The sequence below is a fragment of the Rattus norvegicus genome, chromosome 9 (genome assembly GCF_036323735.1).
Source record: "Rattus norvegicus strain BN/NHsdMcwi chromosome 9, GRCr8, whole genome shotgun sequence".
Taxonomy (NCBI): Eukaryota; Metazoa; Chordata; class Mammalia; order Rodentia; family Muridae; genus Rattus; species Rattus norvegicus.
The window spans coordinates 29,174,450-29,194,086 of NC_086027.1; the positions used below are offsets into that span (position 1 = coordinate 29,174,450).

Genomic DNA, 19,637 nt, shown 5'->3' on the forward strand with positions numbered 1-19,637 from the left:
GTCTATGACGCTGATGGAAGAAGAAATGCGAACTTGGGGGGGAAGATGAACAAGCTCCAACAGAGCCAAAATAGATCTATAAAAAAAAAAAAGTCTAGATGTTCTCCTCCCTGTTGCATCTCCCTTGGGTGTATTTAAATATCTCTCTCACTCTATGACCTTCAGTTTCCTCCTAAGCCCAAAAGTGTTCAGCAGCTTAACATAAAGAAACCCTGCATATCTTTTGTTGGGTTACTTAAAACCCACTCAGGGAAGTGGTGTAGGTATTGCTTGGGAAAGCAACAGAGAGTTACAACTGCCAGCAATTCAGAAACGTCACGAAGGATTCAGACAGGAGAAGCAGCTAGAAGGTACCCCATGATAGGCTGTAAACTTCATTATCAAGAGCATCATGAGACTCATTTTGAAGAGAGGTGCTGTCCGATCGCCGTTTCTGGGAGTTGATCAATGTTGCTCCACAGCAAGCTAAGGCAGTCATGCTTTCCTGAGCCCCCTGGTTGTCCTAGAAGAGAAGGTTGTGCATCCTCTCCTTGGACATAAGCTAAAAGTAAAAGGCCCTTCACCTTAAGTGACGACAGACATTCTTGGCAGTTGGGAGTGTTGAGGACAAATGGGTTTGACTTGTCTGAGAAGGTACTACCCTTTCTTATTTGAATGCAGACTCCTTAGGAAATTAACAAAAGTGTCTTATCATTCACAAGGTATGTAGGAGGTCCTCCTCCATACTCTTTTAGTGGGGATGAAGCTGAACTTTCTCGGGGGCAAGAAATCTGAGGTGAGGTCATAGGAACAGTCTCCAGCCGCTATGGACAACTGTGTATGATCATATTATCTGTGTCCACTGTGGATAAGCTATGAGAACTGGGCTCAGAACTAGCAAACAAAGACTCTAATGCAAGTGTTTGGGGACACAGGCTCTAAGTACCAACAGTGTTCCTCTTTCTCTCCTACTTAAAGACCAAGTCCTATATTCTTCATTCTCATCCTCACTGGCCTTGCCTGAAAAGCCTTCTATAGACTAGGATGTGGAATTTTAGGGTGGGGAGTGGGGATAAGTCCATCTTGACATGGGGAGCAAATATTGGCTGCTGATCCTGTGTGGAAGCGAGGCATCTCGGATCTCTATTGCAGACAATGCATTTTAATTCTTGTCATGTGTCCTTGTCCATTTGTATAGAGCCAAAAGCTCTGAGTGACAGCCCCAGCTACCCTGCATGTGCATGCCCTAATAAACCCTCCCAAACCCCCAACCAAAAAAAAAAAAAAGCTACATGTCTGTTTGCCTGCGGCTTGTTATTAAGACACCTTCTCAGCTTAAACACTTAAAAGCGAACCAAATGAAATAGCAATTAAGACTGAATTACCCTGTCTATCTCTGAGATGAGCCAGTGGGGCGAGCCAGCCCGCCAGGTTTTGGATTTTTTTTCCCCCTTGCACAGGCAAGTTTGTTGATAAAACCTTGCAGAGCCTCTATGTTTTGAGCTTGTTGCCATCGAGTGTATGCACACACACACACACACACACACACACACACACACACACCTTCAAAACATTGGATAACTCAGTAGATCAGCCTAATTTTTGGATGAAGTATAACTCTAAAACTGTTTGAAAGTTAGAAACCTATCAAGAAATGGTAATAGGGGTGTGTGTGTGTGTGTGTGTGCGTGTGTGTGTGTGTGTGTGTGTGTGTGTTGCTGTCCCTTTCCAGCACCCCCTTTGTAAATCATAATGTATTTAGGGGCTACTTAGGAGTAATGGTGTTAAAGTATATCTGCTTCCATTATTGAATGGTCCATCTCCACCTTCTGAGAGAGAGAGAGAGAGAGAGAGAGAGAGAGAGAGAGAGAGAGAGAGAGAGGCAAACAAACAAAAACAAAACAAAACAAACAAAAAACCCACTGTTTACAAGAAAGGGAAAAAACACGAAAGGGGGAAAATACGTTGGGTTGGGGAGTGAAAGGCATTTGCTTAAGTGTGTAGTATCTTCCCATAGCTTTATTCTCTTTCATTTTTCCAGGTGCCCCACTTCTTTGCAACAGAAACTTAAGACTGTCCGTCATGTGTATTTGTCTTAAAAACTGTTTAAAAAATGTTAGCCACCACCTGGTTTTGCCTTTCAAGGAGGAAGAACAGAAATTCAACGTAAATACGAGGGGGAAAAGGGTATTGTTTTCATTTGGAAGAAGGCAGACATCCCAACTAGGCAAGGCTGATTCCAATGCCTGTTGGAAAAAAAAAATCAGCTTTCAGCATCCAGGGAGTGGAACCAATAGGAACAAATCCTCAGTCATGTAAAAGAAAGGTTTAATTAATATATATTTCTGTCTGTAACCTGCATGTATTGGGGGTAGATTTCTATCTTCACAATAAAAATGTGTAAATGCTCTCTGCAGAGAAGCGTCCCCACCTCAGTCGGTATAGAAAAGCATGATAAAGGTTGTGGAAAATGGATAAAAATGTTGAAAGAACCCCCAGTTCCTTATTAGGCGAAGATACAATATTTATTCCTTGTCTCATGGGATAAATCTCTTCTGCCTATTGTCCTCCCGTTCTCAGTGCTGATGCTTAATTTTCAAAACTTCTATATTACCAAGGGACCTACGACATCAGCCAAAGAAATTCTCAGCAAGTACAAAATCTGTTCCAGGGAGCTGCTTTTGTGCAGAGGGAAAATTTTGTTCCTACAGGTTTTTAAGTGGGTACGAGGCAAGGAGCTATCTGATCCGGGCAAAACCATTACAGTTTAGATCTCTATCTACGGAACATTTTTTTCTTCCTTTAAAAAAATTGGAAAATACAAGAAGTTTTGGATTTTTTTTCCTGATTCTTTTTTTGGAGGGGGAAATTGCATCGTAAGCTTTTGGAGAAACCCAACATGTCAACTACCTTTCCCGGACTAGTCCACGATGCCGAGGTATTATTACTTTTTTTTTTTTTGTGAGCGCGCGCGCGTGTGTGAGTGTGTGTGAGTGTGTGAGTGTGTGGCGGCGGCGGTGGTGGCGGCGGTGGTGGCAGCTTCCCCTGCCTCTAATCTATATTGGACCGTTACGTTTAATTATAATCTGGCTTTCCGGAGAAGTTACGGAAGGGAACGGGAGAAAGTTCGTTATGACATCTGTCGCCAGGGAGGGCAACTCTCCTCCACGTTAAGCACTATTTGCCGTAATGAGGGAGAAACATAATCCTAACAATAAGTGGGGAAGAGGAGAAAGCTAGAGACACAGAAAGGATTCTCCAAAAAGCAAAGAAAGGGGACTGATGGGGGGCGGTAGGTGGACGAGGAGGGGATGGAGAAGAACGCAACGCAGCCCTTTCGGAAGGGATTTATTCGAGGAATGGTACACAAGTGGCTACGGAGGCGAGCAAGTTTAACAATTTGCACGGACTGGGATTTTCAATGTATATGTATATATACATTTATATATGTGGGATGATCTTTTTTGAGCAGCCCAGGCTGAACATCTCTGCATGGCCAGGAGGCATTTCGGTGCTAGGGTCTGGCTGGAGCAGCGAGATGCAGCCTAGAATTCTCTGTGTGGACTCCCCGGCTCCCCGAAACCCCTAGTCACCTGCAAACCTGACTCTGAAGCCTAGCTCCAGGCACAAGTTGGGAATTGAAGGGTGTGTGTGTGTGTGAGTGTGTGTGAGTCTGTCTCTTCTGTCTCTCTGTCTGTCTGTGAAACTGTGTGTGCATGTGTAATGTCTCCCGCACCTATATAGGGTGGGGGATTGCCCCCACCCCACCCCGCTCTCTCCACTGTGAAGACGGGGCCGCCCACCCCCAGTTCAACTGTTAGCGAAGTCTGCTTGGTGAAGGCACTCTCTGAGTCCGGCTGCTCTCCGGAGCCCAGCGCACGCTCTCTCCTTCTCCTAGGGAAAGCCAGGGAAAGCTCCTGACTCTGGGAGAGTGGCGCCTTGGTTGCAAAATGACAAACCTCAAGTTTTTCTGCTCTCCCCTTTCCCCCTCTTCCTTCCAGATACGTCACGACGGATCAAACAGCTACCGTTTGATGCAGCTTGGCTGTCTGGAGTCCGTAGCCAATTCCACGGTTGCCTATTCCTCCTCCTCTCCTTTAACTTACTCTACCACCGGCACCGAGTTTGCGTCCCCCTACTTCTCCACTAACCACCAGTACACCCCGCTCCACCACCAGTCCTTCCATTACGAGTTCCAGCACAGCCACCCGGCGGTCACCCCCGACGCCTACTCTCTGAACTCGCTCCACCACTCACAACAGTACTACCAGCAGATTCACCACGGGGAGCCCACCGACTTTATTAACCTGCACAATGCGCGGGCTCTCAAGTCCTCCTGCCTGGACGAGCAGAGGCGGGAGCTGGGCTGCCTCGATGCCTACCGCCGCCACGACCTGTCCCTCATGAGCCATGGCTCTCAGTATGGAATGCACCCAGATCAAAGACTCCTGCCAGGGCCCAGCCTGGGGCTGGCCGCCGCGGGAGCCGACGACTTGCAGGTAAATAAGCGTGCAGCGGATTTGTCTGCGCCCTCCCCTTGCCCTCCCCCTCCCGCTCTCTGTTAATGCTCTAGCTCTAAGTCTCTCTCTCTCTCTCTCTCTCTCTCTCTCTCTCTCTCTCTCTCTCTCTCTCTCTCTCACACACACACACACACACACACACACACACACACACACACAGGCACGTGCGCGCGCGAACACACACACACACACACACACACACACACACACACACACACACGACTTAGTGAAAGTCATGAAATTACAGGAGGACTGTGCCCACTTGGTTCCTCTCATTGGATCAATAGCTGAGGTCCTTTCCTGGAGCCAGTCATCAGAAGTCTTTTGTGAATCTACATTTCTGACACTGGGAGGATAGGTGTGTGAGATCAGTGGAGCTGTGTTTGAATCTAGAGGTCCCAGAATAAGATTCCTAAAAGCTGACGACCAATCAATTGTATCCTCAATTTCCATAATTTGCAGGGTCTCCAGCTTTGGCCTAGACAGAACCTTTAGGGGAGTCTCTCGGGGTGAGTTCAGGGGAGGGAAGTTGTTTGTTCTCAGAAAATTGTTGGAATCACAAGCCTGAGCCAAAGTTTCACAAACATATCAGATTGCTATGTCAAGAAAGGAACCACCAATGACAGCTTCAAAAAAGCCCCAATAAAATAATCTGCACAATACCCTTCGCCAAGGTATAGTTGTGTTTCTCTGTTCCTGAGCATACACAAGCTTGTAGCCCCACAGAATGCTTTAGTCTTTCTCTATCTTACAATCTTACAATCTTACGTAAGATGCAACTCATTATGCTGTCAAAAATGAGTAAACAAAAGAAGGGAGACAAAGAGAGAAAAAGCAGGAAGGAGAAAAAGAAAGACAGGAGGATAAGAAGAAAGGAAGGAGAGGAAGGAGAGAGGGTGTAAACTAATTAAGACACCGCAGAGTCCACCACTTAATCAACTCTCCTACTTTCTTACCCGGTTTCCACATTCATTTCCAACAACAGAAATTTTAATTAAGTGATCCCATTGTCTTAGACACACATCAAATAAGAAAACTCTGAGATCTAGAGTAAGAACCCAGAAGTCAAACTGGAACTTTCTTTTAGTGGAAGGCACATCTCTGCCCAGGGCAAGTCCTTCTTTTTTCTGTCTGCACAAAATCTGCTACCACATTCTCCTGAAGATTGGGAAGATATTCCAGGAGCACAACTTGGAGACTGAAGAGATCTCTTGTTGCGCACGGAATATCTTCCCTCTTCCTCTACCCCTGAGCAAGAGATTAATTTTAAATTAAAGTGGAAGCCCTAACAATTCCAACAAGGAGCCAGAACTACAAGATTCATGCACACGAAAAAAGATTTCGCTCCTAAAACTTTGACCTTATACAGTGATATTCACAAAATAATTTTATACGCTTAGGGCATTTTTTAACATTTTCCCCAGGATCCCCTTATGTCTCAGAAGGGGAAAAAATATGCCATTCAATGCTTAGTTCAACTAAAACCTATTTACTCCTTTTAATAGCCACGTCTGTTGCTGATTTTTTTGTATCTGTACAAATTTTTTTTCTGTGCTAGGCACAAAGCTGGGCATTTTTCAAAAGAGAGGATTAGAACATTTGCAAGCACCAGACAAAGGCAGAATCCTGTGCAAAAGGACACCGTAGTTTATCCAATTTTCGACTTAGTGCCATTCAACTGGTCATTTATGCAATGTCATCTGACCAAACAACATGTTTTACTTATGAGGGGGGAAAGTTTGTTAAGTGATGAGGCCAAGATTTGTTTCTTCTAGGAAAATAAGCATCTTAACAGTGCGTCAGAGAGAGGAAAATTAGTCCGCTTCCTTGGAGAGCTTGGTTTTCTTTACCTTTTACACTCGAAATATCTGTTATAAATCTTTATTTCAGCCCATCTCTTATACATTTATTATTTCTTTTCTTTGTACCATTCTTGTTGGAGTAACATGAATCATTACTGAGGAAGGAAACACTTTTAAAATCCTAGATGGAAGATTGTGCTGTTCGGTGTCTGCACGTATGGTCATAAAGACCTCTCTGTAGGTGTATGCCAGTGCGTGGATTGTGATGTGTATGAATAGTAGGACAAGCTTATAAATCTATAAAGTTATTCTACTCTTCTGGATGTACTTGGCAGAATGAGAAAGAAAGAGCCATGGCTACATTTAAAACAAGAAGTGAGGAGGGAGTGTGTGGGGAAAAAACCTGTCTCTCTCCTTTTATTTCTCCCTTTTTAAAACATTCATCAGCATATGCCTCATTTCAAATGCAACAAATGTAAATATACTTTTCCCTGCACAGAATTTTAAGTGAAAGTCCAACGGTTTGGAGGGCGGTCTAAGTCTGCCTAACAGATGCAAACGGTCCTGTGGCTTCAGTCCCATCTTTGAGTCCCCTAAAAAGATTTGCTATGGCCAACAAAGGAAACTGTCACACCTTTTCCCATCACCGCTCTAATTTATGCTCAGTCTCCAAGTTTTTTTTTTTCATATTGATTTGATAATCACTTTAAGGCAGAACATTTAAAATAAGAAAGAGCTGGTGAGTAGGTTGAAAAGGGGGGTCTTACAGGCCTGCCTCAATATGGTGAAAATGGGGAGGCAAAAGGGAGCCAGGGCTGTAAAGGTTGTTTTGTAAAGTGGGTTTTTATTATGCACCGACTCTCTCCGCATTTACTTAACTCTTCACGGGCTGTTGGGTAGGTTAACACCCTTCAAGGCCTCTTTCATGTCCAATACCTCGTTTGTTTGTAAAGGAAAATGAGCTTTTAACACATTTTGATTCTGACGGGGGGAAAAGACAGACAAAGGGAGAAAATTTTATTTTTCTTTAATAAAAAGGGAGCAAACCCTTTCCAGTTTTCTAGTTCAAATGATCACTCAACACCTTGGGAACCTAGGGATCTGTGGGGAGTGAGCCTGAAGTTGTTTCCTCCACCAGGCGGATTTTGGATAGGCTTGTGTGGTTGCTCCTGCTTTGGGGGTAAACAGAATCCTCAAAAGATATTCTGATTCCACCATGTGAAAATTCTTCCTCTTACCCTCCCGTCCCACACTTGACACTTAAGCTATAATTTTCTTGATGAACATGTGTCTGAGTATACGCTGTCTATGAGACTCAAAGTGCTTCTCGTTCCTGTGTGCCCAAAGGAAAACCTCTTAAGGCTTCTAAAGTGTGATATTGGGGAGGGAAGTGAAATGCATACCTTCAGATGAATAGAACTTTTAGATTGAAGGGTTTGGGGCTGTTTATTTTTATTATTATTGTTTTCCTTAAAATTCTGTTTGCTGTTAAGCTTGTCCCAGCTCTATGGTGTTTCGAATGGTCTCCTGAGAAGGAGTCAGGGGTAGGCTAGTCTAAAATACTTCATCCACAGGGTCATGCCTACGATATTTGAATGCTTCTATTTCTTTCTTCTTTTCTAAAGGGTTCTGTGGAAGCCCAGTGTGGGATTGTCCTCAACGGCCAAGGGGGTGTGATAAGAAGAGGTGAGTAGGACTGTCTTGGCCTCAAATATTAGTCTCTAATCTGTGTCTTTGTTTTGAAGATCTGGGGAGACTTGTAAACATCAGATTCTTTGCCTGATGATTAAGAAAAGAATTATGTTAGTCAATTATTCTTGGTCCACACAGGCATATCTACATTTAAAAGGCTTCTTTCTTCCATTGACACTTGAGTGCTGGGTGAGCCCACTTATGCTGAGAGCTCTCTACTACTCCTCACAGAATGGTGACAGCATCAAAGTTAGGGAGAAAATTACTGGGGTTTAAAAAAAAAGTTTTCACACTTCTTTCCCTTCACCCGTACCACATCCTGGAACAGGATTTCTGGTTTCTTTTAGACCTAATGTGCTAGCCACAGCCTGTGTGTTTGGGGTGATGGTGTTAGCTATGGGCCTTAGGGGACCCAGTGAAAGGCTGTATCACTGAGGCTTTCCAGGAGGCTAATGAGTCACCAATATCGTAGCTGCCTTATTATTTTTTGAAACGTCCAGAACATTTCTTTCTTTAAAGGAGGGTGGGGAGGAGGAGGTAGTGTTAGTGTTAAGTGTACTGGATAAAGCTTTCTTGTTCCCATCTGTTGAGGAAAACATCTGAATCCAGAGAGTTACCCATAGCGTTGGAAAGGGGGGTAAGGCACTGAAGGGGACTGTATCTCAGATGTTCCATTTTGACAAAAGGTTTTGAACTATGACATTCACAGGGCCTCAAGGCAGTACAGATTTTTACTGGCTTTGCTGCTTAACTGTACCCAGAGCCTCTGAAGTTTATTTTTCTAGCATGCCCAGTAACCCGAGGAGCGCATGAGGCAAGAGGGACCAGCTGTTATTCCAACTTCCTACGAATTAATAAGACAGCCTATTCACCAAAACTAATTCCTGCTTCAGGGCCACAGTTGTCTCTAGTTACCAAACTGCTAAACTTCTGATGGTACCAAGTAATGGTCCCTTAGTCCATCCCCATTTCTTTCAAAGTTAGTTGAATGATTTGTTTTTTTTTTTTTTTTTTGGGAGGGAGAAATGCACGCTTTGAAAACAATGGAATATTTTGTGTTGAAACACAGGTTTCATGACCCTGTATCCACTATTAACAGTAAGAGAGAAAACAAAGAGCACTTATCTTTTGGAACTTGGCTGTTCAAAAAGCATGTGACTGCACTGTATGTCAAATTTAAAAGGATTATTCGAATCTGTTGTTTCACACTTTTGAGGTTTCAAAGCGTATAGTTATCACTTCATATATATATATTTAAAAGGGATGCTGCTAAACTTTCCAGTCAGGTCTGTCTGTATTCAGCCATATTGAAATGACATGAAACAGAGACAGGTTTATAAATGTTAAATTTAACTATTCACAACTTTTGGACAAATAAAGCATATACCGTGAGAGGGGGGCTTGTCAAGTCTTGCTGATTGGAGTCTGTTGGGAAGCAAATACAGTAAAATACAGTAAAGGTGAGGCCAAGCGCTCAGGGCGCGCACAGGCACCGTGGTGCTGAAGGACAGCGCCACTAATTAGGGAACAGCCCGCTGCTGAGAGAGAGCTTTCCGCCGCCGCGGTTTGTATATTCTGGTTGGTACTTGGTAAAATACCCCTCCCGATGCTTGACTGTCACATCCAAATGATTGTAGCACAGCTGACAGGATGAATTCCAGGCTGGGCGATGGAACTATAGTTGATGTGGAGTCAATAAAGTTTCCAGGGACAGTAAGGTAACGTCTCCCTTTCATCTGGCCATTCAAGAGGAGCTAAGCTTTGAGGTGTCTAAAAGACGGAAGAAAACACTTCTTACCTTATTACAACTCCTGAAGTGACGTTTTCTTGTTCTTTTACAATTCAGTACCTATTTGTTTCATCTTTTAGCATCCTTCCCTTGGTCTGTTATTTTGAACCAAGCTTTGATTATGTAGGAGAAAAGTGCAATTCCCAAGGGAAAGGACCTGGAACTTCGGAGTTACGCACCAACAAAATCTGTAACCCACCCACCTCTGAGTAGTTCGGATCCAAGCATCTGAGTATTTTTGTCCATTTCTACATGTCTTACAGGACGGGAACAATCTGCGCTCTAGAGAGATGAGTGTGGGGGATGGGGGAAGACCACAGGAGTGCTCTAGCTATCAGTGTTCACAATTTCCAAATGGATAGCAAGGACTTTTATATTTTGTCAGTGTTGGCAAGTCCCCTCATGTCAAAATACCCAGGAAAAAAAAAGTCTCTCTATTGGCATGACTGCACGCAGAGAACTCTTAAATCGCTAACTCAGCTTCTCTCAGGTTCATCAGAAATAGAACAGTTAAGTGTTAAGTTCCCATCCCTCCTATGGTGACAATATCTGTTACTTTTCCAATCTATCCCTCACAGGCTGGCCTCTGTTAAAGTAGTCTTTTTGTTTCCTCGTTTTCTCTCTTTTATTAAGTTCTTGGCTATATTTACATTCCTGTGGTATCCAGCATTTACAATATTAGGAAAAATATATTTCACTTCTCAAGGCACTCCTCCTCAGGATCTGCCTTGAGCAAAGATACCTGCCAAGTTGTGCTACCTGAGGGGGATAGAAAGAAGCTGGCCTGGCTTGCAGAAGGGTGGAGGGATGGGGAGTCATTGGTCCCCAAATTTGTAGTAAAGAACGAAGTGTCATTTCTCAGACTCACTTTGTTAAGTGTCAATTACATTTCTTCCCCTTGTAAACGAAGGCCTGATAGCCAAAAGATAATGTAGACAGACTGGGGAGGCAGCAGCGAGGTAATTACCACCTAGATAAAATATTTGCGGCCGCCTCGGAGGCCCAGCTCCCTGCGCGCTCACTCCCGGTTAATGGTGTGCGCGATTTTGCCCGCAGCTCCGCCGCTCCGACCATCAGAACCAATAATCTTTACTTTACCCTGCACACGCGTATCGATAGCTTCTTTGGCCTCGGGCGTTGTCTTTGATATGTTAATATTTCTGAGTAACAAATTCTGCAGAGATCATATTAATGTTGTTCGTACAGAGTGGAGCTTTGCCTTCGTTGAATATTCAGACAGTGGGTTTCAAAAGGCATCTCTCTCCAAGAAACGGGGCTTCTATTTACAGGAGTCGCCTATGTTTTTAATCATTTAAAAAAAAAGAAAGAAAGAAAGAAAGAAAGAAAGAAAGAAAGAAAGAAAGGCCCAGTCCTTTTTTTCTTGGCGATTCTTCTGAGGCGTCCTCGGGCCCCTCCCTTTTATCAGACACCCAAGCCCTTTTATTTCTGAGTATTTAATAATAAAATAATGATGAGGACCAAGTCTGTGACTAAGCTAATCATGAATGGAGTCAGGTTGGAATCACAATACGCGGTTCACTTGGATAAAGGGCCTCTGCCCTTCACATACTTGAGGAAAATGCGAACACTCAGAATTCCTGTATATGGGTGGAAAGTGACATTTTGGCCCTGATCTCTTGTGAAATCGGGACGGCAAACTAAAAAAAAAAAAAAAAAAAAAAAAGTGGGGGTGGGGGAGAAAAAAGTGTAGAGGGGCAGCGCCCTTGTTTCGCTTTGTGATCATCTCGCCTTGCAGCCCCAGGCTAATTTCCAAAGCTTAAATACCTATAGCCTCTGGGCCACGCAGAGAGAGAACCCACCGGCCACTTGCAGTCAGGAGCACTTTCCCAATTGCCCTTGGCTACACAAAATACAAACTACTTTGAATCAAAACATTTGGGGGGAATTAATATGATTTGAACTCTGCGAGTTTTAAGGGAGCTTGGGTATATCAGACGGCTGAGGTGAGTTGCTAGCCAAGACTGAGGCGTTTATACTGCTGTGCAAACATTATCTGATTTAATTTTCTTTTTCAAAATGCAGCTTTAGCTTCAGCCGCCCCTTTCTACGAATAATGGATAGGACAGAGTGACTTTGTTTTTCTGGCCCTTCCTTGAAAGGACATGCTCCTTGCTTTGGCTTTTTAGTTCTCTCCTGGTCTTCTGGGACTTTGGTTGGACTTTGGGATCACTCCTTCTAGCAGCTTCCGGAAGGGGCAAAAGAGAAGGTAGCTTACTCTCCTTTCCTTTGTCAGAGAATCCCATCAGTGAGTGGGTTACCCTGAATCTCTTGTAGTTACACTGGCTCAAACTCATCTCTTTGGTTCTTCAACCCTGGTGAATGAAAATAGAGCAGATGACACACTGGAAACTTCATGTGCCTCCTTAATGCTAAAATGCACATACCTAATTAGACTTGAATTTAATCTCTTCCAAAAACCGCATGCAACCAAAAAATCTAGAAGCTTGGTGGTTTGTTGGATAGTTAAGTTTCACGAGGAAAGGTGTTTTGCTCCTCCTTCTCCTCCTCTTCCTCCTCCTCCTCCTCTTCCTCCTCCTCCTCCTCCTCCTCCTCCTCCTCCTCCTCCTCCTCCTCCTCCTCCTCCTCCTCCTCCTCCTCCTGCCCCATTCCCCTCATTCTTTCCTGCTCAGGGAATATCACCAGGACCCAAAGTACTTCATGCTTAATTCCTGAATCACTAAGCACACACCAGGACACACTGTGAGACACCGGGAGGTCTATCTGGTACCCAGTTCCCTTTCTTTTGTTTTACTGGAATGTAGCACTGACTCCGGGAATAAGCTACATCTGCTTGGTGTAGCTACACCTGTACTGCTAGCACAACCTTTCTTCCGGAATTGCACAATTCGCTGCTGACACACCCTCAAAGGCCTGCGTGATGGGAGCTAAGTCCCCACCTTTTTGCTGTTTGAATACAATTAATACCGGCCGCCATAGGGGAGGGGCTTCCCAGGAGCAGGGGTGAAGAGCTGATAAAGGGAGAAAGGCTGGAGGGAAAAAAAAACAGTCCAAAAAGATCCTAACCCACCTATCGGACAAGAGTACCTCGCGGAAATGAAACCGCAAAACAAACAGGGACGGGAAACTCTTGTAACCGCTTACACATTTTTAATGTGTCAAGGAAAAAAAAAAAGAGCGATCACTGGAGATGAAGAAGGGGAGGAAAAAAAATCCCTACCGTTTGTATTTCTTTCATTTGAATTGTAAACATCTGTTTGGCTGTAAGGCGAACAGAACATTTATTTCAGCTCCTAAGATTTGGTCTAATTATGTCAACACCAACGTTTGGCGGAGTGGGGCGGGGCAGTGCTGAGGTGCTGTGACTTTGAGAGCTGCTGCTGAGGCCTAGGGAGCTAAGCAGGCTAGGAAGTATGGATCGCACCTGCAGAGGCTCCAGGGAGCCTCTTGGCACAACTGGGTGTGCTCTTAGGGGTGGTGGCCGTAGGATGGAAACTCCTTAGAGATACCCATTGCTCTTTTGCTCTGCTCTACAAGTCTGGGGTGAGAAGAGGTGTATAGCGATTAGCTTCCCATTAAGTTGTGGTACAAACTATGGGTAAATGAATATATGGGTAAATGAATATAGCACTGATCCTGTAATGTGGCAGCTGCTCACCACAGAGTTGAGGTTGGGCACCATTATTCAGGCTGCTGACACCTCATCAGACAGAGCAGGAAGGGGAACAGGAGTGAATAGAGACAGATTAAGAAAGGAGTGTTCTTCATGCAATTTGGTCAAGTTCCTCCTCATTACCAGTGTTTTTGTCCCATCAACCTATGGTTTGAAGGCAGAAGGACAGATCCCCCTGGCTAACCAAGAGAAATGCAGTTCCAGCTTTCCTCAGTCAGTTCGGGATCTTCCAGAGTATGAAGGACAGAGTATGAAGGACAGTCTAAACCTGTTGTTCTGTGTCAAGTGTGCTCATAGCTACAGGGTGTGGCTAATGTCTTTCTGTTACTTCAGCAGAACCGTGTCTTTTATTTGTTTGTTTGTTTGTTTATTATAAAAACAAGTCCCAGACAAGTGTTCTTGAGAAAATTCTTTTTGGAGCTGAGGACCGAACCCAGGGCCTTGCGCTTGCCAGGCAGGCGCTCTACCACTGAGCTAAATCCCCAAGCCTTCTTGAGATAATTCTTGACTGCTTATGTAGTTACTTATTAGAATTAGAATTTACAGATCCATAAGAAATAGTTCTCTCCAAATTTACAAGCACTGGCCTCTGTAGAAATACTTCTCTGTACTATTTTTCTCTGTGTACGTTGCTTCTCTATGGAGAGGATGAGAACTCCTGAGGAGTTCTGAATGACCTATCTGGCTCTGTCAACAAAGTCATCCCCAGCTGGATTGCTGGACAGAAAAAAATCAGTATTTCCCAATATATGTAAGGGATGACCTTGATGGGGAACACAGAATGACTGTTGTTGATGGCTTGGTGAGATCCACTTCTAATTGTCCTCTGAGTTCTCCTCAACACTGTTGGTCTCAGTTCCCTTGGCTAGGTTCCACCACATCGATATTTCCCTTACAAATACAACACCCTGATTACCATGACTTTACTTTTTGTCTGCCCTCCTGAAAAGTAACCCACTGGGAAGAAAGATATAAGGTTCCCCAAGTTGATGTAAACTCTACAAGTTGCCCAATCTTTATCCAGAATAAGAAGAGTTCCCCAAGGCTGCAACGATGCCACGTATCAAAGCAACAGAAATTCCCTTTAAAGATTCTGTGACATAAAAAATAAAAGAGTCTAGAGTTGATGGATAATCCTGAATACAAAATAAATCCTTGAGGCAATGTGTGTGCGCATAAAGCATATTCTTAACATGCAGCCTGCGTAACTTACCTAATACATGCCTATTTTAGCATAAACCAGATGCCCAACATGGATGGAGGGGCAAAACCACTCAGGTCCTGTAGAGTTTACAGATGGCCATGTAGCTTACACAAAGGATGTGCAGGGAATGAATGGCCTGCATTCAACCAAGCCAAAGGGTGTAGATTCTGAATGCAGGCAAACTAGATTTAACTCATTTTTCAAAATCTGTAACCATATTTTCTCTCTAAATCGGGTTTGTAACTAACAGATTACTAAGTATAGGAAAAGTCTAAAATTGTGTGGCCCTATACTTTCCTAGCAGGAGAAAAAATATTCAGACACTTAAGACCAATTCTTTAAGATTCCTCTTTCTTCTCGAGAAGGATGACCAAAATGCAGATGCTTCACTCCTTCTTTAAAAAGGGAACAAGAATACTCTTGGGAGGGGGATAGGGAGTCAAAGTTTAGAACAGAGGCTGAAGGAACGCTCATTCAGAGCCTGCCCCACATGTGTTCCATAAATATACAGCCACCAAACAAGATAAGATGGATGAAGCAAAGAAGTGCAGGCTGACAGGAACCAGATGTAGAGACACAGCCAGAATACGGCAAATACATAGGCGAATAACAGTAGCAAACCACTGAATTGAGAATGGGACCCCACCCCCGTTGAAGGAATCAAAGAAAGGACTGAAAGAGCTAAAGGAGCTTGAAACCCCATATGAGCAACAATACCCAACCAGAGCTTCCAGGGACTAAGCCACTACCCAAAGACTATACATGGACTGACCCTGGGCTCCAACTGCATAGGTAGCAATGAATAGCCTAGTAAGGGCACCAGTGGACAGCGAAGCCCTTGGTCCTGCCAAGGCTGGACCTCCAGTGAATGTGATTGTTGGGGGGAGGGCAGTAATGGGGGGAGGATAGGGAGGGGAACACCCATATAAAAGGGAAGGGTTAGGGTTTGGGGGATGTTGGCCTGGAAACCGGGAAAGGGAATAACATTTGAAATGTAAATAAGAAATACCCAATTTAATAAAGATAGAAAAATATATGTATTAAAGCATTGAAAAAAGATTCCTCTTTCCTGTACAAGGAGAGATGATTGATGTTAAGATATGCCTGCTTCTGATTCATGGCGACTGGAGATAGAGGTCCTCTTTTAGGAGACTTGTAGATGAATATTGTATATTCACATTCATTTCTATTGAAATTACCTTGAGTTAATTTTACAAGTTTTCAGTTCATTCAACTTTTGAGAAGTGATTCTCACTTCTTTTGAGAGGCACTTTGTATCTATAAGTACAAAGTATAAAAATTAATTAAAGTGAATGAGGGACTAGCTAAGAGTCTGTGAAATCAAACATTTTTTGCTATTACTATTACTTTTGAAACCCTGTAGAAATTCAAAGTGAGGAAGAATTAGTAAATTTGCATGTTTCTTACTGCTAAAGTAGATAGTTTACAGTTTTTGACTCTAAGACCAGGATTTTAGTTTAACAATTGACAGACCTCTGGACCTCTTAGCCGTTAAAACCCAGGGCTTGTTTCCAGAAAGTAGCATTGTTGGAATGGAGAGAAGACTCAGCTAAGGATTCCTTGACATTGTATCCTCCCCTCTTTTATATCAGAGAAACACTAGGGCTTGAAGACTAGTTAAGGGAGAAAGACCTTTGACTATTGGCAATTTCAAATGAAACTTAGGTTATTTACTGGAGCACAGGCAACTAACTTCTCATTGTCTACACTACTGAAAGGACTATAGTCCATTTCCCAGAAACCATTAGTTGACAATAGTTCCTTAGAGACAGGCAAGACCTCGTGAACTGCTCTTTTGCCTGTACTCGGGTAAATAACATCCTATCCATGTTCATGTAAGCAACTATAATTAAATATTAGATTCAATGGGTAACACAGAGAGAGTAGAGGAGGGAGAGAAAAGAGGGTGAAGGAAGGTAATGGGGACAAAAAAATGACTAAAGTTCATTATGAATGTGCATGCAACTGTTAAAGAAAAATATTGGGAAAAGAGAAAAACAGGGGTATTTGTAAAATAGCTAGGAAGAATTCTAAAACATCACAGGGATGGAAATATTTTAATATTCTTTCTCCAAGTAGGGATCCTTTTACATAAGTTCGTGTCCTCCCAGTTTTTTACGTGACATGTCCAGGGGATACCCTTGAGACTGACAATCAGAGAGAGGTTCCTTGCTGCAACTGCTTCTCCGTATTTCTTGGTAGAAGATAATAGGGGCATATTCTAGTCTAGTACTTCTCAGACTTGAATGGGTATGAGCATCATCTGTCTTTCTTTGAAATATAGATTGCAGATCAGGAACCAAGATGGGATCTAAGATCCCACACTTGGAATAAGTTTCCTCTTAGAAATCCAATATCGATCTCAGTCTCAGGAGATGGATTTTGGACAACATTGTCAGCACCCCTCTTTCTTTAACTGTGTATCCCTCACGTCCTTTCCTTCGTAGTCTGGTTTCTGGACAAGCAACTTAAGCTTACCAGCAACCAAAGTGAGAAAATTTAAAAATGCATGCTCAGAAAAGCTGTGAAGGAATGGGGAGGTGGCTTAACATTTACAGATGATGTGGATTTCTTTCTGGCACCCACAGCAAACAGCTCACAACTACCTGGGACTCGAGTGCCCCAGCATCTGACATTATCTTCTTCCCTCCTCAGAATACTGCAAAAACCCAGAAAAAAAATTTTCCCCTTAAGAAAAGACAGAGCCAGGAGGTGGAGGTGCACACCTTTAATCCCAGCATTTGGGAGGCAGAGGCAGGCAGATCAAGGCCAGTCGGGTCTAGAGAGAAAGTTCTAGGACAACCAAGACTACACAGAGAAACCCTGTCTCAAAAGAAAACCATACCAATGCAAACCAAGAAGACAAACAAACAAGAAGAAGAAAAGAAAATGAAACAGGGGTAAAAACAGTTTTGAATGTGAATGTGGCAATGAACCCTGAAAACCGTGCCCTCAGAGGTCTTGGAGGATATGAAGATAGCCTTCCATCCGAAGATCATAATCCCATAATCATCTTTGCAGGGTAGGCGTTGGCTGAGGATTTTGGCATCGAGTTAGCAATATGGCTATTAATTAAGAAACTATGACCAGTGACGCTCACCCTTGAGTCAGTGGGAGCGGTCTTGGGGTTAGGGAATGGAGTATCCTGTTTCTGTGGGAACGTAAGGTTCAAGAAGCTCTGAAAAACTTGGAGATAGAAATCTCCAGTTCCAGGAACACCATCGGGGTAAAGCTGCTCTGATGACACTGCACTGTGTGGTTACCGTTGTCCTGCATCCTAGTGGCAGTGAAAAAGCAGCCATTATAATCATATTAGGCATGTTTAACACAGGTCACTAGCTAACACCGGACCTTATACTGTGTTCACTTACCTGTGCTGACGGTGCAGATTGAAATATGCTGCCCAGCTTTGATGGGATTGTCACCTGCATTTTTGGTGATAAGCAGGTGATTTTTTTTTTAAGTATACATAAAGGTTGGTGACTTTAGCTCATGGATAGGTAAGGGAAGAAGACAATTTATAAAGATTTTGAGAAAAGAAAAGCGTATGTCACAAGTTTCTGTCTATTCGGTGTATGTGCACAATCACTTGTAACTGTGAACCAATAGTAACTACTTTTCTGAGGTTAAGTCTTGATTTGGGGGTATTAATGTCCTGATGCACTCCTTGATGTAACACTACAGAGGAGACCAATGTTCTAGAAGGTTCTGATTTTGTCTGGAATTACAGTGGTATACACAGATTTGTTTTCTGGGTGATATACAAAATCCTAACTAGTACTTAGAATGATATCTTCTGAGTAACTTGATATAAGTGGTGGGTAAACACAACTGTTGCCACGCATCTCTTGATGTGCCTGCCTCACACAAAACTTTACTCTTTCACTATTACTAACATATACATTTTTTTCCTTCCCAAGGTGGCACCTGTGTGGTCAACCCCACAGACTTGTTTTGCTCAGTTCCTGGTCGTTTGTCCCTTCTCAGTTCTACTTCCAAATACAAGGTGACCATTGCTGAGGTAAAGAGGCGTCTCTCACCACCCGAGTGCCTCAATGCTTCACTTCTGGGAGGCATTCTGAGGAGGTAAGCTGGAGCTGTGTCCTGCCATCATGTCTCTGGTAACTGACCTGATAACACTCTGTCTTCTTATCTTCCTTCAAGTGTGATACCCCCCCATGAGGTCAAGCTGTCTCACAATTTCTTCTAAGTGTTGTCTAACCAAACTTGATTTTTATTTGATTTTGGACAGAGCAAAATCCAAGAATGGTGGTCGCTGCTTGAGAGAGAAACTAGACAGGCTTGGCTTAAACTTGCCAGCCGGAAGACGGAAAGCAGCCAACGTTACCTTGCTCACTTCCTTAGTCGAAGGTATGACTTTCATGTTCCTTGAGGAAATAATGAAACTCTAGTTACAGTGCTACTACAGGCCTTGGTTAATTTTACTGCTTTACTGCGCTTTTGTTAAGGGTAATATTTGACAATTATAAGAGAATTTCCTGATTAATTTTGACAAGGATTAACTTTGCCTCAATAGAAAATATAGCTAACTCGTGGGATCAATCAAGTGCCTCACTGATTTTGGCAATCCTGGGGAAGAAGGAATAAAGGATGGGTGATGGGAGATACTTCCCCAAGCATTTCTCAGATAACAGCAGCAAAACCTGGCCACGGTCTTCTTTTTTTCATTATTAGCTTAAGGTTTGAATGAGCCTAGTTTGAACCATTGCAATTTGGTACAAGATCCGTGGGATAAACACCCTTAGGAGATTGATGACGTTATTAGGCCTGAAAGCAGATTGCATTAAACGCTATAGACAACTTTGACAGAGTCTCACTGCGTAGTTCTAGGTGATTTGGAACTCAGTAGAGAACTGTCTGCTTCTGACTCCCAAATGCTAGCATTAAAGGTGTGGGCCACTATCCCTAGAAGCTTGTAGACATTCTTAAAGCACATTGAAGTTCGTGCCCGTGAGGG

At 43.3% G+C, this 19,637-nt stretch overlaps 1 protein-coding gene across 3 annotated transcripts in view; it reads left to right on the forward strand.

The window, feature by feature from the left end:
• The first annotated feature begins 2,646 nt into the window (after positions 1–2,646).
• Positions 2,647–19,637, forward strand: part of Tfap2d (transcription factor AP-2 delta) — a 64,317-nt gene continuing 47,326 nt past the window's right edge. The window contains exons 1-5 of one of the 3 annotated variants that reach the window (NM_001401661.1): positions 2,649–2,917; positions 3,981–4,478; positions 7,927–7,987; positions 18,580–18,745; positions 18,912–19,030. In NM_001401661.1, the coding sequence (NP_001388590.1) occupies positions 2,879–2,917; positions 3,981–4,478; positions 7,927–7,987; positions 18,580–18,745; positions 18,912–19,030 (883 nt within the window). In that variant the 5' untranslated portion in view covers positions 2,649–2,878. Of the gene's footprint in view, positions 2,918–3,747; positions 4,479–7,926; positions 7,988–18,579; positions 18,746–18,911; positions 19,031–19,637 lie in introns of those variants that run through there. The other 2 variants (NM_001106895.1, XM_039083189.2) reach the window with 2 other exon arrangements.